Source organism: Geotrypetes seraphini, chromosome 13 (genome assembly GCF_902459505.1).
Source record: "Geotrypetes seraphini chromosome 13, aGeoSer1.1, whole genome shotgun sequence".
NCBI lineage: Eukaryota > Metazoa > Chordata > Amphibia > Gymnophiona > Dermophiidae > Geotrypetes > Geotrypetes seraphini.
Genome location: NC_047096.1, coordinates 34,291,524 through 34,314,130, shown reverse-complemented (window position 1 = coordinate 34,314,130; position 22,607 = coordinate 34,291,524). Strand labels below are relative to the sequence as shown.

At 42.9% G+C, this 22,607-nt stretch overlaps 1 protein-coding gene across 1 annotated transcript in view; it reads left to right on the top strand.

Moving 5' to 3' along the window:
* Positions 1-22,607, top strand: part of SIK2 (salt inducible kinase 2) — a 160,990-nt gene that overhangs the window by 121,341 nt on the left and 17,042 nt on the right. The window contains exons 9-11 of the mRNA XM_033918190.1: positions 5,223-5,384; positions 18,630-18,867; positions 20,480-20,764. Coding sequence (XP_033774081.1) covers positions 5,223-5,384; positions 18,630-18,867; positions 20,480-20,764 — 685 coding nt within the window. The remainder of the gene's footprint in view (positions 1-5,222; positions 5,385-18,629; positions 18,868-20,479; positions 20,765-22,607) is intronic.

Below are 22,607 nucleotides of genomic sequence, written 5' to 3'. Positions count from 1 at the left end.
ATCTCTTCCAACATCCCCCCCCCCCAGAAGACCCTTTGTAAAATGATTACACATAGTGATGCATTTGCCGGTTTACGTAATCCTGTAAAGGTTCCCCTTCCCCATAGCTTTGAAAACCACACAATACTTTGAAGCACCTGCACTTATAACAGGGATTATGGTTCCAGATACAGATTACACAGTAAGAGCAGGTTATATTAGGACATCATCAAAGCTTTACTGCATCTGGCACAGAACAAAAATCAAGTTTAAATAAATAAATGCAAATTGACATCCACGCCCTATCAACAATAGCTCAGGACAGGTTACATTCAGAAACAAAATACAATTATAGGACGTAATACATGCCCCAAAAAATGTTAAAAATATCCGCTAGTCAAAATCAATGCATGAACAACCAGGTCTTCACTTTTTCAAAGCTTAAGAGAATTTGGCTGTCGCCATAATTCCAGAGGAATGGAGTTCAAGATACTGGGAAAAAATATCTAAAAGCAGTCTTCCAAGTTATAACCAGCTTAACATCTGAAGAACCTGGATCTTGTTACAAAGCCTGCTGCAATGAATTGAAGCATTCTATAAAGCTTATGTTCTTGGTTTGCCAAGTATTGAGAGAGATAACAATGCAAGGCCTTGAAAATAGGCATAAGATATTAAAAAGCAACCTATAATCCACTGGGAGCCAGTGAAGTTTGATGAATAGTGGGGTCAGATGGTCATCCCCTCTCTTACTTAACAGTAGTTTTGCTGTTTTAGGGCCCTTTTTACAAAGCCACAGAAGCGAATCCTGGCGCAGCAAATGCAACGCAGCCTATTCAGTTCCTATGGGCTGTGTGCACTAGTACTTGCTACGACAACTTTGTAAAAGGGGCCCTCAGTCTACAGCCACTTACTTTTGAGAAATACTCAATGCCTATTCATTCCAAACTGCTAACGGCACTTTTGGCGACCCAGTGGAGTTGGCAACTGGGGTTTTCAAACCCAAAACGAATGATGACCAAAGATTAAAAATAAGGTACCTTGGCTTCTGCTGAAGCCCTGGTGTTTCCTCTCCAGTGAACTGGTGTTGATAGGCAGTGGTATAGTGCAGAGGGGTGTGGTCCGCCCCAGGCGGGGCAGCACCCCTCCTCCCCCCGCTTGCCTGCTCACTCGCTCCCCGCCCAGCTGCCTGCTCACTCCTCGCTCCTCTTCTTGCTGCATACACCCCTTTCCTTCTCCATACCTTTTTGGCGCTCTCTCTGACTTCACTTCCGGGACCCGCATCTAGGAAGTGACGTCAAAGGGGGGAAGGGAAGGGGGTGCGCACAGGGGAGGGGTGCCCCACAATTAATAGGACCAGCACCTGTCCAGGAGCCCAGCTCAGAAAGCAGAGGTCTTCTAATGAATACAAAGTTAATCGTTCATCAGAAGATCAGGGGAGCATTATTGCCTATTTCAGTAGAGAGTTTCAGCCTAGCTAATCAATCCAGCCAGCAATGTATGCCTAGTCTATACAGTATATCCATGCAACCCAAATATTGAAAGCTAGCCGTCCATGTGTCGAAGGGCAGCTGGAACTATCAGTCTGCTACTGAGCAAAAACTAGATAGTTGTGGAATTAATAGAGGCAGCTTGGCACTGCAGGCAACTTGCTCTGTGCAGAATTGCCAGCAGGGACTAGATCAACATGATAAAAACAGCAAGTTGGTTTATTAACCAAAATTCAGTCTTCTTGCTTATCTTACTCCTTCATCTGGTTTGCTGCTTTCTCGTTTTTACATGTTTTGTTGAACGTCCTATTGTTTTCAACCCTTCCCCTTGCTCACTGAGCGAAGGTAACATTTGCACATGTGTTTGACTGATGTTGGCCCCACTCCACACATCTGTACTTAAGACTGATGATAGTGGGTGTGGTAAAATGGGTGCTTTCAATAAGATCCGACGTGCCCAAACACTAGAAGGAAGTGTCCTTGTTAAACTGTTGGCAGGTTTTACCATTTCTGAATGACTTATGTAAGGCCAAAAAGCTAGAGACTTTGTGTTATGCAGCAGCTCTGAATGATAAGAATGACCAGTGCATTTTTTTTAACTTTGCTGCTGGCTGTGAGATGCTATTTTAACTTCTTAGGTTGAAAATGTATTTAGGATAAAATGCTTGGAGTGGGTGTAGTGCTGAAACATAGTACTATAAGCTGATAGGAGGAGAAAATCGATTTTTTTAGTTGCTAGTCATTTTTAAGGGCAGTTGTTTAACCAGACACTTGTGGTTGTGCTCATGTGTGTCAGCGCCCTAAATGTTATTCTGTAATGATGCACATAAGTGCTGTGGTATGCAGATGCAAGGGGGTGGAGCTTGAGAGGGGCGTGGCATATCTTCCAGTTACACCTGCAACTTCTAGAACAGTGGTTCTTAAACCTGTCCTGCTACTATTTATTTCTAGAGCACTACCAGACGTACGTAGCGCTGTACTGGGTCACAAAGGAGACAGTCCCTGCTCGAGTGAGCTTACAATCTAAACAATCAGGACAGACAGGATGCCAGGGTAGCTGTTACAGTTAGAGGAGATGGTTAAATTGCTGGCTAGGGTGGTGAACAGAGGGGAAATAAGGTTATGAGTTGAAGGCTGTCTCAAAAAGGTGGGGTTTCAGCCTACTTTTGAATGGGAAGGGAAGGGGCGTGGTGGACGGATTCAGATAGTTTATTCCAGGCACACGGGACAGCGAGCTGAAAAGAACAAAGTCTGGAATTGGAAGTGGAGGAGAAGGGTACAGATAAATTTGTATAATTGATTGGTCAAGTTAATGAATTGTGATTTCATTAAGTAATTTGAGGTTATCGCTGTGTTTTCAGTTTTTTTCTTGTAATAAACCGTACTTTACTGCAAGGTATTGCGGTCTAAAAATAAACTTATTATTATTAGCATAAAAGCAATTTGTCTGAGGAATGGAGTTCTCGGGGAGGTGTATAAGGAGAAACAAAAGGAGAGATACTGAGGGGCTGCAGAAGGAATACACTTGTAGGTTAGTAATAGGAGTCTGAACTATATGCGAAGGCGGATAGGAAGCCGGTGAAGTGAGTGTAGCGAGGTTGGCAGAAGATAAGTCATGCAGGGGGGAGAGGCAGTTCAGCGGGAGACCTTCAAAAAGTAGATTGCAGTAGTCTATGCATGAGGTTACGAGAGTGTGGACAAGGTAATGTAATGTAATGTAATTTATTTCTTATATACCGCTACATCCGTTAGGTTCTAAACGGTTTACAGAAAATATACATTAAGATTAGAAATAAGAAAGGTACTTGAAAAATTCCCTTACTGTCCCGAAGGCTCACAATCTAACTAAAGTACCTGGAGGGTAATAGAGAAGTGAAAAGTAGAGTTAGAGGAAAAATAAAAATAAAATAAACATTTTAACAAGACAGCATTGATCTAAATACTTTGGAAGGTAGAAGAGAGGAGAGAAAGGAATAGAAGCAGAAGGGGGAGCCGTTGAACAGTAGAATTCTGGAGAAATTTAAATGATAGAAATAGAACAAAACAAAGACAAAAGGCAAAACAATAGATAAGATTAAAGATAAATCATAAGCTGGAAAGAAAAATAAAAATAAAACTTTGTCTTCAATCCAGGTACTCAGAGGAAGGGGTGTACTCAGAGGAAGGGGTGAATTTTGGTGGTGATATAGAGTTAGAAGCGACAGGCTTTAGCATTCTGATGGATGTGGGTAGAAAATGAGAAGTCAGAGTCAAAGACTACAAGGTTATGAACTACACTAGCAGTATGGCTGGTGTAGCTTCAGGTGCCTAAGTGTGCCAGGTTGCACTAGTATTCTATAGAATCGGGTACCCAGATGGCATTACTAAAAAGGCTCTCCTTGCACAGCATCAGGGCACCTACAAGGAGGCGCTCACTTATAGAGCTGCAACCTTTCTTCATAATTTGAGTGGCTTTCTTTTGGGGCTCCTTATAGACTTCCAACTGGACTTAGGAGGAAGCTACCATGTGCCGCAGGGCACTCTGGGGAGTTGGAGGGAGAGGTTTAAGGCCTCGCCCCCACCCCAACCCCCAAAATCTGTAGAAGGAAACTGATCTGCCTTCTGAGCATATGAAGTTCCCTAGCATATACCCCAAAATGATTATGCTAATGCCTTGGAGTGAGGTACTCTAAAGACTACAAAATCAGTTGCCTTTTATTGAAGCAGACCATACAGAATGAAAGCAGTCTTTATTAAACGTATTCCCAGGATATAGAAAAGTGTCCATTACTCCGTTTCACCAAAAATTAACTGGAACAGTAAATACAAAGAACAGTAGTCAAAATAACATAATAAAATAAAGCATTTACCATAAAGCTGTTTACGATATGTTGTATTTACTATTGTTCTTTGGGTGGGGGGTGAGGCTAAGGTACCCAGAACCCTTGCACCAGCCCTGACCTCGCTGAAGTAACAAATAAGGAGAGAACATAGCGATAATTATATCACAGGTCAACCTTTTAATTTTCAGTGTGGAAGGTAGGCGGGTACAGCTGGTTTCTAGCAATCTGCATCTTGTGGAACAGTTCATCTGAGGGGAAATAAAATGGTTCCTCCTGAACAGATCGGTGGATACAGAATTAAGCAAGACAGACATGGTGAGGCATGTGTCATTTTGTAACGATGATACATCTGCTTTAAGAGGTGTGCTAGGCATCGGGCCAGGGGCGTCTTGGGCTTGGTAACACACATGCAGCAGTGCAATTGTGAAATGTTTTGTTTTGGATCGTTGGTGCTATAATTTTATGCCATATATGTCTGTGCCTTTATGTACCGTATATCCTGAGAAAATACACATTTTTGGAGTGATTTTATTTTTTTTTTTTTGTTCCACTTTCAGAAACAGGGCTGGTTCTTCTTACTTGTTTTTTGGGTTGGGTTTTTTTTTTTCCAAAATAGAACCACGTTTTAATTAGATAAAGTTTACTTACTGCTGACTGGGAGGGACTATAATTAGGAGTTTTATTCATCTTCACCCATAATCCCTGAAAGGAAAATAAAATAGGGAAAAAGTCTCTTGTTCTCCGGAGCACTTTAAGGTTTTGAACATTTTACTTATTTTAAAGTATTAAAATGTGCATTAGGACGGGGGGGGAAATGAACTAGTTGGTCAGCTGTAAAGTTGGACAAGTGGCATGAATAGGAAAACATGCAAATGCTGGTTACTTTTTGAATTCCTTTTTCTCATGCCTTTATATCTCTTCTTGAATGTTTTAGGCCAATACTAGTGTTCCCCAGGTGAACCTGCTGTCCCAGACAGTGAGATTGATGAGGTCTCCAGGTCTTCCCCATACCTCAGCAATGGAAGCTTTCACCTTCCAGTCATCCAGCTGCCAGATGGAGAATCCATTTATGGAAGAGAATGTCAACACACCTAAGGTACCCTATGTCCTTTAATGTCTCTTAGATGTAGAGGGTGAGGTTTCCAGTTGTTTAGGAAGGAGTGTACAGTGCGCCCACGAGATTCGCGGGGGTTCTGTTCCAGGAACCCCCGCAAATCTCGAAAAACCATGAATACGGTGTATCATGGGGGAGCCTGAAGAGGGCAGCGGGAGAGGGCAGCAGGAGAGCAGCCAGAGCGCCGCGAGTGCAGGAAATCACTCGCGGTTCGCTCCAACTGCCTCTTCCTGCACGAAGTCGGGCCTTATCCAATCAGGAGTTGCCTCTCCCACTGCCCTCTCCTTGTCGGTGGTTCGCAGTCTGAAAATACCGCAAATGACCGGGACCGCCAACCGCAAATGACCGGTGGAACACTGTACTAGTAATTCAGCTGGTCTTAGATGTGAGTAGTTAGCTTCTTATCCACACTTCTCGCACTCTGCATCAGTGGTATAGTGAGGGTGAGAGGCGCCTGGAGCGATGGCACTCCTCCCATTCCTTCTTCTCTTCCCCCCCTCCTACTGCGCGTGTGCCGCTTCCCTTCTGTCCTCTGTAACATTTGTGGTGCGAGCAGCAACCCCCAAGCTGCTGTCGTCTCTTCCTCTGTTGTCACTACCTAGACGCGAGTCCAGGAAGTGACGTTAGAGGAAGAGCCGAAGCTGGTGTAACAGCATCTCAGGGGTCGCTGCTCGTGCCAGGAACATTACAGAGGTACGGGGCAGTGAGGATGGGGGGGAAGGAGGGAGGGGTAGAGAGAAGAGACAGCGCCCAGGGCGGACCATTACTATGCCACTGCCCTGCATTACTTTGAATTATTTACAATAAATGCATATTTCTTATAAGTTGGAGAGCAGTTAGTTTCATGCCATCTGCTGCTGCTTGTGTGACTGGATGAATAGCACTCAGGTTCTTGGAGGATTTCCATGCTCTGTTTTCAGCTTTCTTTAATGCCACAAAGCTGAACAGGGAAATTGCAGCTTTGGAGCACAGATCAGTTGCACAGCTGCAAATGGTCTGCTATAAAAACACTGGAAATCTCCTGTCCTTCCCGAGACCCATAGCTAATGTCTTCCCCAGCACATACCTTATTTTTTTTTTTCTCTTAATATCTGCTGTGGAAAGGCCATCAAAGTTCAAGCTGTGAATGAACCAACTTCCATGGGGGGGTGGGGGGTCTTGTTACAGGTTTCTTCATACCTCCAAAGCACAGAAATCTGAAAGTCTCTGGGTGCAATAGATCAAAAGCAGATAGTGATGTAAATACAGTAATGTACCTCTGTGTTCCACGGTGACGTGTCAAAACCATGGAGGACAACAGCGTGCCGACATTTGCGCGCAAGAGAAATGTGCGCCACCGCTTTGAGGCCTTCCCTTTTGTGCTCTAAGGGGGGAGAACCTCACCCCCCCCAACTACACTGAAAACTCTCGAAGACCAAAAACGAAAAGGCCAATGGGAGTTTTCCATGTACTGGGGGGGGTTCCCCACACATACATTCCCCTCACAGCGTAAAACAGAAGACCTCAAAGCAGCGGCATGCATTTCTTTGCACTCAAATGTCAGCGCGCTTTTGACGGTGTACCTTGATCCATTAGTATCTCACAGCAAACGGCAGTAGAGCTTGCCCTGAAACTGGAAAGGCCTCCCAGAAGCAAGATTTTGAAGAGACACAAGGAGATAGACAAGAACTTAAGACCTCAAACTGAAATGAAACATCCCTGTACTTTCCCCAATAATGCACTTCATTACAGTAAGAAATTACACTATAAAAGGAATACATTTGAATGGTATATTGACAGTTCCCCTGGTTGTGCTGGTCACGTAAGCCTGTTTCTTTTAACCAAGAGTATTACATAGCTGTTTAAAGGTAGGAAAATGCCAGCAGCTGCAAAGAGAGGGGAGGGAAACGTACTGATAGTCCTAGGAAAATAAGTTCAGAGATTTTTCTTAAACATCCAATCCTGCAAAGATATGAAATCCTTTTGGGGAATTGGCTGAATTTGTGCTTGAGAGTCTCACTATTTGTCATTCTGCGTTGATGCAGTTCTTTTTCTGCATTTCGGTAATCTTCAGTAAAATATTCTGTAGTTCCAGTATAACTGTCACTAGGTCCCATGTAGTACCAATGGGAAAACGCTTCGGTCCATCTAGTACTGGGTGAGAATTCAAGGAGTTAACAGCTGATGGAATGTCTAATAAGAAGAGCAGTTTAAGCAAGGGTGCGGTAGGGGCTCTGCATAGCTAGATCAGTTAAGAGAGGGAGACGCAGCACATGTGCAAGTATGGTAGACCTGAGATCCACATATTGGCACAAGCACAGGAGATCCATGTTGCTGCTTGCTGGGGCTGTGGAGATTGGCATGTATGTAGCAGGACACAGGCTTCATGAAAGCTCACCTCAGTGAGTTCCTTTGCTTCCAGGTCTAAAGCAACGCCAGACAACTGGGACTTCAAGATCATAATTTGTCAGGTTAGCTGTAGAACAGATGAGGGTACTGGCGGCTCCTGGACTGTGATAGCCAGTGTAGATCAGAGGCAGCTGGATGGGCACAGTGGGGCCAGAGCCAATCCAATGGTAACTAGCACCCTACGCCAACCTTCAGTGATGCAGCTCAAGGGTCCTACCATCTATACTCCACTCCCTATCTTCCCCCAGTCCAGTCTCATCTCCTCTTCCTTACCCCTGTCCTATATCCGGCAAGCTCCCGCGCCATTGCATCTCTTTCCATCCACTTCTAAAGTATAGCGTACTAGCTTACAACTTTGCAGTAGAGGCCTGCATTCAAGTACTACCACCTCCAGTTCTTCCTTTTATGAAGAACTTCTGTTAATGGGAAGGATGGGAAGCAGCAGTGCTGGAGTACAAGCCTCTACTGCAAGGCCCTTCTCCAGCGTGCAGTACTTTCAAAGTGGCTGGAAAGAGGTGCCGTGGCAGTAGGAAGAACATGCTACATGGGGTGAGGAAGAGGAAACTAGAAGATGCTTTCCTGCCGCACTGCTACTCTAGGCAGAAACCTAATCCTTCTAGTGGCAGGGCCAGCCCTGAGTAGGACCATGTTTCATGATTCTTGAGGTAGTATAGTGCAAATTACTTAATGTGGGGCATGGAAGAAGGTGGAGAATAAAACTAGGGTCTGAAATTTGGACAGTGTGAACAGGAAGGGATTGTCCTGCTAAGCGAACTTGAACTATTTAGGGAACAACAGTTGACCATTCAAGGAATTGTCTTTGCCATCCTGCTGCTGTCTCTTTCCCAAATGTACTCCTTTTAATGTAGCACAGGAAGATCCAGGCTTCTTTCTGTATCTGGGTTCATTCAAGGAGAAATCTTGTAGGAAATGCAGAGCTGACATTGTGCAAGGGCCGGAGGTTCCTTTAAGGAAGGACCGTCCCACTGTGACAGGATATAAACACTGCAAGAAATCCCAGACATGCTGGCCTGAATGCATTTTGGAAAGTGGAAGTATGTCATCACTTTGTTTCTGATTTCCTTCTCATTTTCCATGACGGGAGTATTGATGTGAAAGGAATCCTGCCCTTCAAAACCTCATTCCTTACTGAACTTCAGTGCATGTAAGATGTTGCAAGTCTCCACTAAAGAGCCAAAGAAAACATTAGTCTGGAACATAATTCTACACAGATGTGAGGGGGCCACCTTAGATAAACCTTGAATTTTTTTGGTACCTTTCAAAGAAACAGACTAATAACTGGGGCTCAGCACCTCAGTCAGTTTGGGAAATCCCTCCCTGTGTCAAACCCACAGAGGAAATGCTACGATGCGCCATTCCATTAATCCAGATTTCAAAATGGCCAGCTTGCTTCTCTGAGCTGTGGCAAAATGGATGACAATGCTTTACCTGAAGTATTTCACTCCACTAGTGAGCATGGTTGACTTTCTACTTGGTAGACTGCCGAGGATGACTCTTTTCCTTGTCAGATTATCCATGTAGTGTGCATTCCTGGTAAATCGGTCTTTTTTTTTCAGTGTGTCAACAGGTTCACATGGCAAAGCAGTTCGGCTTCTTTCCCAGCACTTCTAACTCTTGGATTTATTTTATTTTATTTTTTAATGTAGAAAGAAAGCCCTTTTTTTAAAAATACTTTATTTAATATTTGTTACATACAAGAATAACAAAATACAGGAAAATCCACAGTTAAATAAACCAATAAAAGGAAGCAAGAAAAAAAAAATCTTTTTCTTTCAAGGATACAGTCCTCATTATTGGAGTCGCTAGATACGTCAGCAGAAAGCAAATAATAATAACTTTATTTTTCTATACTGCCATAGTCAAGCAACTTCTAGGCGGTTCACATTGAAAGAAGGCTGGACAGTCGGCGAATAACAATAAGCCTAAATAGAAAGCTTACATACTAATTGGAGTTCCATGGGTAAAGAATACATGAGAAGGAGCTTCTTGAGAGAAAGAAAAGGTGTTTACAGAGGGGATATCCTAGTGAGAGGGAGAGGACTGTTTTAGTCAATGAATTTGTCGAATAGGGCGGTTTTAATTGATTTTCGGAATGCACTGTAAGTCAGATTGGGTTCATTTATGTAGTTTCTCAGCCAGACTAGCTGTCTATTCGCTTGGAACATAAAGGTTCTATCCAGGAAGGATTTGTATCTGCAGCCTGTGATCTTTGGGTATGCAAAGATGTTTTTGTTTCTGGTTGTTCGTGTGGGGTTGTGTAGAATGAAGTGAGTTTGCAGGTAGGAAAGTGCTAGTTCCCAGACTTGTTTGAAACAGATGCAGGCAAATTTGAATAGTATTCGCGCTTCTATTGGTAGCCAATGCAGTTTTTTATAGTAGGGGCTAATGTGGTCATTTTTTCTCAGTCCGAAGATTAGGCGAACGGCGGTGTTTTGTACTAATCTCAGTTTTTTTACTGTTTTTTTGTGGGATACCCAGGAAAATCTGAACCTTGGTATAACCCTTACGGCATACCACAAGGATCCCCACTATCCCCTACTCTCTTCAACCTATACACTGCATCTCTCGGAACATACCTAGATAATCTAGGCATCACCACCTACAGTTATGCAGATGACATTACCATTCTCATACCTTTTGATCAACCAAAGACCGCCATTACAAACACACTACACTGAACAAGTTTCAAGTTTCAAGTTTATTTAACTCTTGATGTATCGCCTATTTTGAATATTCTAAGCGATGTACATAATATAATAACACATAAAAACATTAATATAAACTTAAAAACAGCAATTTTCAATATTGACTAACAAGAAAGCGAGGAAAAGGGGGTAAAGTTACAATAGGGGCGTAGGAAAAAAGGGAAAAACAAAAGGTTGGGTAAATAATTACAAGGCACTCTTTGTGAATGTTAATTTAAACAAAGTAGATAAATTAGAATTTTTAAAGGTCATAGGCATCCCTAAACAAATAAGATTTTAAAAAATTTTTAAAAGCTGAGAAATCTTGTTCCATTCTAATGTACTGGGGAAGGGAGTTCCACCATTGTGGACCTGCTACAGTAAAAATATCTGCTCTTCTCGTACCGATGATTTTTAGAGAAGGGATAGATAGTAAATTTGATTCGGATGAACGTAAAGATCGTTGTGGTTTGTAAGGGATCAGTGATTTTGATATGAATTGTGGTTCGCTAGATATTAGAGTCTTAAAGATTAAAAACATTATTTTGTACATTATCCTGTGGTTAATTGGTAACCAATGCGCGTCTATCATCAGTGGGGATACATGGTCAAATTTTTTGGCGTTGTAGATAAGTTTGATAGCCATATTCTGGATAATTTGAAGTCGCCTTCTTTCCTTCTGAGTGATGTTTAAAAATAAAGCATTGCAGTAGTCGATTTTTGCAATGATAAATGAATGTATTAGGATTTTTAAAGAAGAAGGGTATAGAAATTTGGAAATGGCTCTTATCTGACGTAGTTTGAAGAAACAGTTTTTGACGATAGAAGAGATATGTTCATGATAAGATAAACTGTCATCAAGTATAACCCCGAGAATTTTAATTGAAGTTTCAGTACTGATAGGAAAGTTATTAAGAAAAAATGGTTTTGCAAGACAAATGTCTTTTTTCCAGTTGAATAGAATGGATTTGGTCTTATTGATATTTAATGATAATTTATTTGAATTCAACCAATTATGTATTTGTTCTAGTTTATGGTTTATGGAGGCAATGTCAGTGGCACTTCCGGGATCTAAAGGATGGATTAGTTGAATATCATCCGCGTAAGCGTATGGAATAAAACCTATGGCCTGACAAGTTTCTAATAATGGTGATAAAAAAATATTAAATAATAATGGAGATAAAATGGATCCTTGTGGGATTCCGAATGTTGAGGTAAAAGTAGTGGAGTCTTCGTTGTTAAATTTCACAGATGAAGTGCGATTGTTAAGATAAGACTTAGAAACAGTAGCAACCTGGATGAAAGATCACAAACTGAAACTCAACACAGACAAAACTAAATTCATCCTCCTCGAAAACGACAAAGTCCCAACCATAACCAATATAGAAATTACCACAATCAACTATCCCATTCAAACTACCATAAAACTACTAGGAATGACTATAGACTGATTCTGCACCATGCAACCACAAATAAATAAAACAATACAGAAATCCTTTGCAGTGATGAGAAACCTAAGACAAGTCAGGAAATTCTTTGAAAAAAACACAATTCCAGTTTATAGTACAATCCCTAATCCTAAATCTACTAGATTACTGCAACATCCTCTACCTCCCCTGCCCTGCTACAATGACTACAAACAACTACAAACAATCCAAAAGACAACTCTGAGACTCATCTACTCATTGAGAAAACACGACCATATTACAGAAGCATACGTCAACTCACATTGGCTACCAATCCAAGAAAGAATACTATTTAAATTCTACTGTATGTTATTTAAAGCCTTAAACGGAGACAGCCCAACCTACCTGAACAACCGCCTCATCCAAACCACTTCAGTCAGACATAGAAAACCACACACCCCATTCACGCATCCCTCAATCAAAGAAGTAAAACGGAAAAAACTATACGATGGCCTCCTGGCCACTCAAGCAGCTAAACTAGAGAACCAAATCTCCAATCTACTGATAACGACACCAGACTACAAGACAATTCAGAAAAGAAATAAAAACTATACTCTTCAAGAAACATTCCTGAACAGCCCTAACTTCAAACTTACCATCTTTTCCCCCTCGCTCTTCCCGCCACACAGAAACTACATAACCTACTCATTACCTCTCTAGAAAGGACAAATGTTCTTCCATTGTAATCCTCCGTTTTTTTATCTCTTTTGTAATCTGCCTTGAACCGCAAGGTAATGGCGGAATAGAAATCTCTAATGTAATGTAATGTACTTGGGAGCAGAGTTGGGGGTGGAGTGACAATTTACACCCATTTTATAAAATACACACGCTCAAATACATGTTTAGAACCGTCCTCAAGCAGACAATGCTTGTGCCTAACCGTCTAGTCACTACTTCTTTTGGAGTTGTGCTAATATTTTATAAAAACACATGGGTGCTTTAGTGTCTTTAAAAAAATAATAAATGCTTTCATGTCCTATTAACCTAGGTGCCCTGTTGTTATAAAGTTAACCTCTCAAAGGGAAGCTTCACGTGTCATTTTCCATTGAAAATTGATTTGTAAGCTGTCCACTCCTTTGAGAACTACCTTCCATATAAGTTTTATATTTTCATTCTTTTTTTTTTTTATTTTGAAACATTTTGGTAGCAAGCAGCCTGCAACTTAAAACAAACCTTGTCCTTTTCCAGATCTGCTCTTCATGCTTTACAAGCACAAATGGGCAGATGGCAGATGAGAAGCACTTGGTTTACCTCTCTGATTTCTGTCTGCTCTCTGCAGGGGTTCAGCTGTCTGTGCTGTATTCATACTTTTGGCTTGTCAGTGACATTTGCATGAGATTTTGATGAAAATCTGCAGTTTAGTTGTATACTTTCCTTTTCTCCAGATGGATCTTGCATTCTTTCTTTGGGGAGGTGGGTGGAGAAAACAGTATGTCATCCTCCCTAGCCATTTTAAGGGATGAGAAGTCAGAGTTGTTGGGGGGGGGGGGGGAATGAATTCCATTTTCTGCAGCTACGCTTTGGAAGCCGTTGCTACCCTTGGGCCCTAGATTTAGAATTTCCTTGTGAGCTCAGACAGGAAACTCAGCTCAACTGAGAGCAGAACGGCTGAGAGAGGTTTAGAAACCCACTCCAGCCACTAATTCTTGTATTAAAGCAGGAGCACTTCAAGAGTCCTGCAGAAGTTTGGAAGGGATGTTAGTCTTATGTGTATCCTAGTTTCTTGTTCCTAGTTGCCTAGTTCCTGTATCCTGGGCAGACTTGTACGGTCTGTGTCTGTGTATGGCCGTTTGGAGGAGGATGGGCAGGGGAGGGCTTCAATGGCTGGGAGGGTGTAGATGGGCTGGAGTAAGTCTTAACAGAGATTTCGGCAGTTGGAACCCAAGCACAGTACCGGGTAAAGCTTTGGATTCTCGCCCAGAAATAGCTAAGAAGAAAAAAAAAAAAAAATTTAAATTGAATCAGGTTGGGCAGACTGGATGGACCATTCGGGTCTTTATCTGCCGTCATCTACTATGTTACTATGTTACTATGTTTTCGTTCTAGGGTCCATCTCAATCACTGCCGGACAAGATGAGGCTAGTTTTAAATGCACTGAGCACTGGCCTGCCAGGTCATTCAGACTAAATTAATCTTTTAAATGTATTCAGAGCAAGGTACAACCACATACATCTGCTATCTGTGTGCTTTTTTAAAAAATGTTATACAGATAGTATGGGCTGCATTTTTGCCTGACTGGCCCATACGTACTACTGTATCTGTACAACTTGGAGCTGGGAAAAGTGGAACCAGGGCTAGCTGAAAGGTATCTGTCAATAAAACTTCAGCCATGTCTCCCTCCCATCTCTGCCCCTAGAATGGATCAAGGTCCTACCCTTCAGTAGGTCAGCATCTTCCCTTCCCTTCCCTAATCCCCCTCTACCCATCTCCATGTCCAGGATCTACCCCCACCCCTTTCCTGGCCCTACCTTAATCAGGTGTCAGGTCAAAAGCGCGCCGGGACAAAGGCGCGCGCAGACAATTGAGCACAGCGCAGAGGCGCGCGCCGCAGAAAATTACTGTTTTTACGGCTCCGACGGGGGGGGGGCGTGGGGGGAAACCCCCCCCACTTTACTTAATAGAGATCGCGCTGCGTTGTGGGGGCGTTGTGGGGGACTTGGGGGGTTGTAACCCCCCACATTTTACTGAAAACTTCACTTTTTCCCTGTTTTTAGGGAAAAAGTTAAGTTTACAGTAAAATGTGGAGGGTTACAACCCCCCAAACCCCCCCACAACGCCGGCGCGATCTCTATTAAGTAAACTGGGGGGGCTCCCCAACAAAACCCCCCGTCGGAGCCCCTAAAAACTGTAATGTTCTTCGGCGCCCGCCTCCATCTTACGCTCAGTTGTCGGCGGGCGCCTTTGTCTTTCGCCGAGTTGTCTATGAACCCCTTAATCCGGACTCGGGACAATAGGCAGCTTGTTCTATCTGTGGATGGATGGATATTAACATATTATTATGCATATAACACAGGAGAGTGTGGCACAGCGGTTAGAGCTACAGCCTCAGCACCTTGAAGTTGTAGGTTTAAATCCCACACTGCTGCTTGTCACCCTAGGCAAGTCACTTAATCCTCCACTGCCCCAGGTACATTAGATAAACTGTGAGCCCCTGGGACAAATAAGGAACATTTGTGAGTACCTGTATGTAAACTGCTTTGAATGTGGTTGTGTAACCACAAAAAGGCGATTATACAAGTCCCTATCCCCATATTGTATGCATTTATACAAGCTGTGCCTACCCCCCTTCACACTATGGGTTCCTTTTACTAAGCTGCGTTAGGGCATTAACGCGTGGAATACAATGCCGAGCGCGCTAGACGCTAACAACAGCATTGAGCCGCGAGGCACGGGTTTAGCACGCGCTAATCTGCTACGTGCACTAAAAACGCTAGCGCACCTTAGTAAAAGGAGCCCCATTTGTGAGCATGCTGTAATAGTGTATTTTTACTAAGATGCACTGATTGCAACATTATTGCATTTGACTTTAAGTCTTTTTATTGTTCTCTCTTTTTTTTTTTTTGCAGGTTTTGTATACTAGTAATGCCTGCAAAACCCAAAATAAACATAAATAAAAAGCCTTAAAAACAAATGCATGAATTTTGTGGTTAGAATGTCTATGTAAAAATAAAAACTGGTATAGAGCACGTTGTATATGCGCATTTGCAAATTGTGTTTTGTTTTAGTGGGTGCATTTTATATGCATAAAAATATGGTAAATGCTAAGCCTTGGCTTTTGCATTTCCAGAGCTACCAGTTTCCAGTTTGTGGCCAGGCTTGCTTTTTAGTTTATACTCCAAGTGGTTCAGTAGATGTAGTTCCTGATGCAGCCCATTGAAAATCGACACTGCAGGTCCCATAATGCATCGGGGTAGAGCTGTTAGAAATAAGGCCTGTTCTAAAATCTCCCTCCTGGAACTAGATAACTAGGCAACTCTGCATTTTGGTCTGATGAGTGATTGCAGTATAGGACTGTGGCTGGAGTAGTTGGATTGTACAGCCAGATAGCCTTGAATAACCTATGTATAACTGTCCAACCCTCTGATACCAAGGCCTGTGACTTCAGACCATCCCTTCAAATGTTTGTGGCATGTTGTTAAGGATGCTTGTGCTATAATTTCAGCTCTTGTAGAGAAGGGCTTGATCTTTCCTACAGGAAGTAGGCGGGCAGGGAGGATGGCGTTTTCTTCCCAGGAAATGACTCAGAAAGCAGCTGAAGGCAAGAAACTGGACACTTTACCAGCTGTTCCCTAAAATCTTCCAGACCTTTGTCCAGACATCTACGTAGTCTGTGAACAATGTCCCTTTCAGAGCAGTGGGATTCTGCAGGAAACTGTCCTCAGTAAGATGGTTTGTTCTAAAAACCCATAGGCCATGATGTGGACCTCTCCAGTTTTGTGTTTTGTAGGATTCACAGTATAAGCAACTCACTTCTACTGCAGGGAACTGTGATCAGAGAGGGAATCCCTTAAACCTTACCATGGGCCTGCCCTGCTTGTGGCAGCAGTTGTGAGGTCATCTCCTCTCTAGTATAACATACCTGGAGAAAACTGGGAATACAGGCCATGAAGACTCTGCAAGTAGGCTTTGAATGTCTGCCCTAAACCACACCTCTATGCAGCTAAACTATACATTAACCTGAACTATTGTGGCATTTTGCCATGCCTGCCAACCAAATCCAGCTGTGACCTCGGGTTCAGTTTAGAGCAGCTCTTTAATTTCTCATGTCATGGAATCCATCACCAGAGCGATGTGCAGTTCCTCTGCTTCTGATAGGGCAAGGCCAGCAGTTGTCGCCTGTGACCAGATGAGAAAAAGGTAGAGTCATGTTCTGTTCTGAAGCAGCAGCTATAAAGCCTGGTTTTCCTGTTGTTCTTCTAGGGTAAAGAGGAGAACATGTTCACCTGGGTGGCATCTCGTACATAGGAGTCTGCAGTTTGTTTTTTGTTTTTGCTTCACCTGGGTGGCATGCCATGTTGTCTGGCAGCCTGATGAAAAGTTCCTAGTCTCTGCCCCCACTTGTGCCATACTTCCATTTTTACTCTTACCCCCTCCTTGTTGCTCTAACCCTATATGTTTTTCCTGCTCTATTACCATTGTAGCTGTTCCCCCTTCCCATCGTGTACCAGTCCAGTATTGTACGTCTGCTTGAACTTGTCCATGTATGTCAATGTCCCCCCATTTTAGAATTGTAATTCGCTTATAAATATTTGATAAGCGTGTGTATCAAATTTTAAATAAAACTTGAAACCTGAAAACAAACCGAATATAAAACAGACAAGTGGGGGGCAAAGGTTAAAGACACTTTACCATATTCATCATAAAGAGGGGCATATGATCAGAGCTAATAGCATTGTCCTAGATCAGGGGTAGGCAATTCCGGAACTCGAGAGCCGGAGCCAGGTCAGGTTTTCATGATATCCACAATGAATATGTATGAGATGGATTTGCATGCACTGCCTCCTTGCGATGCAAATCTATCTCATGCATATTTATTGTGGATATCCTGAAAACTTGACCTGGCTCCGCTCTCGAGTACCAGAATTGCCTATCCCTGTCCTAGATGAAAAACACCTATGCAAAGAGGTAGGTTTTAAACAGTTTTCTAAATTGCAACAAGTTTTTGCAAAATCTCAATTTACCAGTCATAGCATTCCATAGGGCCGGCCCGGCCGTAGAAAAACAGGATTTTTTTTAGATCTTACATATCGAACATTATTCATACTCCCTGTATCAAGTAACAAATGATTTTCAGACTTCAGTGCTCTCAGTAGTCTATATATTAACAAGCATTTTGACAGATAATCCAGCAAACTGTTGTAAACACCCTGTTGGACCAATTTTAAGATTTTAAATTGAACACAAAATGCCTACTAGTTTCTCAGCTCCTCTCTTGAGGGTGGCAGAAGCTTCCCCACCCATCTTTATCTCTTTTCTGCTTGCCTGCCTCCTAGAGTTCCTTTCCCAGGAGCAAGCACTTGGCAGCCTGAATTTTTCCAGCCTTGCTTCCTGAATTTATCACCCTTTCTATGACATTTCAATCATCATAAAGTGGAATGCTTCAGGAATTTCTGCATAGTGCATGTTGAAAACTTTGTAATATACAGAAGAGTTATGCATGATAGATGCGCTCATTAAAATTAATAAGAGTATTTGGCAAGTTTCATAATTTGTAAAGAAAATATCCTTTTTTGAGTAGATATGGAATCTGGTGCATTTTGTTGTTGTGTTTTTTAATATGAGCATTTTTTTGCCATGTGGTAAATTTCAACCAAGAATGGCCCTCTCCAGTCTATGAGGGCCACACAGTTCTGGATCTCAGTTCAGCCAACATGTGCAAACCGATGTGGATTTTATATCAAACCAATGCAAATATATTTCATGCATATTCAGTGTGGAGATCCCCAATCCTAGATCTGTTTGTTGCCCTAGAGAACTGGTATTGCACATTCCTTTAGAGAGAGAAGCTTTTTTTCTGTTTCGGAACACTACAAGTTGTGTTGTGCCGTATGAAGTATCTAACTTACTGTAATAAATGGTCTTCCTCCCTTCTCACTGCTCCCACTGCACAAAAAGCCATTTTAGACACCAGAGACTGACCACCGTGTTTCTTGTCATCCTGTGTTTAGGTGAATGGATGCATGTTGGATCCACTGCCTCCTATAGTGACGAGGAAAGGATGTCAGTCGCTCCCAGGTAACATGATGGAGACCTCCATCGATGAGGGCATAGAGACAGAAGATGAATCGGAAGACGACCCAGCATTATCATTTGCAGCTTTTCAAGCAAACCGCAGTGGGCAGAGGCGTCACACCCTTGCAGAACTGACAAATCAGCTGGTCCTGGTGCCGGGCACAGAGCTAGAAGGTACATTACAACTGCCTAAAATACAGGACACCAGACACCTTTTATTTGAAATTGAAAACAAAAATGTATTTCTAGCCTTAAAGAGCCAATCGTGAGAAACATTTTGGATGCAGCTGGTGCCGGTAAGATCTTTCCACCACATATTGGAGAGGCTGGGTGCGAGAACCAACAAGTGGCCCTTTTACCCTCCTTCAACTTTTTGCTCCCGATTAGGAAAAGTGCGGTTTCAGATACAGGGCCAAGTTTTTCCAATACGAATTGCTGCACTGTAAGAGAAAGTTTTACGCCATTTCTAGGAAGATATTAGATATTACATCATTCTAATAATAGACTCCTGAGGCAGATCCGGTTGGGACGAAACACGATCGTGTCGCATTACGACATAACAATAAAAGACATTGAGCACCAGAGTTCGCTGTTTTTTCTACTTTCCGAGTTTTAGGAAGTTTTTTTGTGACTCAGTCCAGCGAGTTTTCAGTTTTTTTTTATAAGCTATTTTTCCTAGAATCCGAAAAAACAAACTCGCTGGACTAAGTGTATAGCCCTTGATGGAGACTGTTTAACTTGTTTTTTTACCTAAGTGTCAAGTCTTTATTAAAATTTGATGCTATCGCTTATACAACTTCTAAGCGATTTATAGATTTAAAAAATGGGGAAACAAACCAAAAAAATTAAAAAAAACCCGCCAGTAACAGTACAATTAAAAAGATTAAAACAACTTGAATAAATGACAGAACATAAAAAGGACAACACGAACGGGACTAACATGATACAGTAGGAATTGGGGAAGAAATACAATCTATATAGGATAGTGAACAGATAAGGCCACGTTTCAAAAGGGGGTGAAACTGGATAGGGCATGAGAATGAACGTGGAGAATGTTTGACAATTAATGTGCTACACTAACTGCATTCTAATGAACAATTAGCAAAGGACCTCTTGCTGCCACATAAATAGCACAGAAGCACTTAGGGCCAGATTCCTCGTACTTTGAAGTCCATTCATTTTCATAAAATTATTTCTTTACAATTCTCCCTTTCAGCCTATCGTATTTGTTTTTTGTTTATTCATTTAGATCAGTGGTCTCCAATCTTTTTCATTTAAAGGGCCACAGTGTGGATACAAGAGAGCTCTGAGGGCCACCAAAAGACTTCAAGCTTACACGTACTACTAATTTTGTAAACCACCTTAGCCTGCTTGTTCAGATTAGATATTAAACATTAAAAATGAATACTAATATTGATTCTAAAAACTCATTTTATTTTAGATTGTCAATGGTAGCAAATTCCATAAATGAGTAACACACAGATTGGTTGTTTGCAGTTACAAATCAAGTGGGCAAGATTGGAAATTAACGCATTAACAGTTTTTGAAGAGTATTCAGTCAACTGTTTAGGCCTGCAGTGGAGAACTTCGGGGGCCATGCATTGGAGATCATTGATCTAGAGTATTACATTTTTCAATTTTATGAAAGTCATTTTCTGCATATGAAAAATAATTTACACTCTGAAAAGGTTTTATAAAATTGCCCCACTAAAGGATTCCACTTCATATTGATACTGGTCTATCTTTCAATAGGCTGATCTTTTGCTTCTTGTTCTGCTTCTCTTAGGCAACCTTTACAACTTGGGCGCTGATCTCTCCTTGGGAAGTGTGGATTCTGAGTATGACATGGGATCCATCCAGAGCGAGATGAACTTCCTAGAGGACACCCCTTCCTTAAAAGAGGTTCTGCTGGCCAACCAGCAGGTCACCAGAATGACGCCCCCTTTCATTGGTTTGCGGCCTGCCAACCCGGCCATGCAGGCCCTGACTTCCCAGAAGCGTGAAGTCCACAACAGGTCACCCATCAGTTTCCGTGAGGGCAGGAGGGCCTCTGACACATCTCTGACACAAGGTAAAAATGCATCTCCATCTCATTTCTTAACATAACAGTACACTTGAAGTATCAGTAATACATATATATTCTAATATGTTAGATTTTACTTATTTCCCTGCCCAGTGGATTGTCTGAGTTCTGAATAATTCAGTTATTGTACCGGCTACTGTACTCTTAATAGAGGCCACACTTTGACTCTTTGAAGGGGAGCTATACCCAGCTGAATCTACCAGTAATACACTCCCCCCTTCCAATTCACGGTTTTAGGACTCGCAATTTTGATTATTCGTGTTTTCCTAAAACCGGAATCACCCCCACCTCCCTCCCGCCTCCCAGACCTCCCTGGACCTTATCTGGTGGTCTAGCGGTCTTTCAGGGCAGGAGCAATCTTCCTATGCTCCTGCCCCATGCAGATCACTCATCCAAAATGGCTGCCATGAGTTCCCATCGTAGTCTCGAGAGACTACAGGAACTCACAGCAGCCATTTTGGACGAGTGATCCGCACGGGGGCAGGAGCGTAGAAAGATAGCTCCTGCCCCGAAAGACCGCTAGATCACCAGGTAAGGTCCGAGTTGCCAGGGGAAGGTGGGAGGGAGGCGGGGGTGGGTCAGAGTCAGGCCAAAATTTATTCACAAATTTTCAATATTCGCGGGCCGGCTCTGCCCCTAACTCCCTCAGATATTGAGGGAGGACTGTAAGTTGAAAAGAGGGAGGTTCGGAGACAACCTGAGATGCTACTACTTTATTAAATGCCTGCAGTAACCTGCCAGCAGTGGTCCTAGCAACTAAAATGTCAAATAAATTCAAGCATGTAGGATCCAGAGGCAAGGGAAGAAGGCTCAAGAGGGAGAAGACCAGAAGCCAAGCAGGTGATCCTTCTCTGCCAGTGACCAGAATGTTTTACCCTTGCCTCAAGGTTACTGTCTTCCTGCTGTAGGTTTCTTCATCTTACTGTGTAGCCTTATCCTCAGGTTGTGGCTTTGGAGTTTAGATTAGATTAGAGAATGACACGGTGAAAAAATTGGTCCCCGTCACCGCCCCGTCCCCGTCTCACCATCCCCGTCACCGCCCCGTCCCCGTCTCACCATCCCCGTCACCGCCCCGTCCCCGTCTCACCATCCTCTTCACCGCCCCGTCACCGCCACTGCCACCCCATTCACCGCCCCGTCACCGCCACTGCAATCCCATTCACTTTTCTTTATTTACGTATAAAGGAAACATTCTTTAAAACTTTAAAACTTAGTTAAATATTAGTTAATAACTATACAAAAACAAAACACGCAGAGAAAAAATTAATTAATATAAATTCTCAAAACTGACACATTTTGATCACTAAATTTAAAATAGTTATTTTTCATACAGTTTTTCAATCACTAATCTTCCACCACCCCTGGGGCTAGCAATGCAAAAACAAACACGACATGTACTTTAAATGCTTACAATGTTAGCCTATATGGTAATTAGACGCGGCCGCTGTACCTAATCGCGGCAAAGATCTCCCTGCCGTGATTAGCATAGTGACCGCGGCTACGGCTGCAAGTCTCCCCTCCCCCCAGCGATCACGGCAGGAGGGCACCCAACCCCTCCTGTAGACCCCCCCCAACGGCCCTTCCGACAATCGCAGCAGAAGGGTACCCAACCCCTCCTGCCGGTCCTCCCAATGGCCTCCCCTAAGATCGCCGGCAGGAGGGTACCCAACCCCTCCTGCTGGACCCCCCCCCCCCAACGAACCCTCCCACCCCGGAACCCCCTTAGTCTTACTTTCCAAGTTGGACCGGACGGCTCCTCACACGTATGGCCAGCAGGCTTGCCTCCGTCCAAATGAGGCGGGCCCGCCCCTACCCTGCCCAACCCACAGGA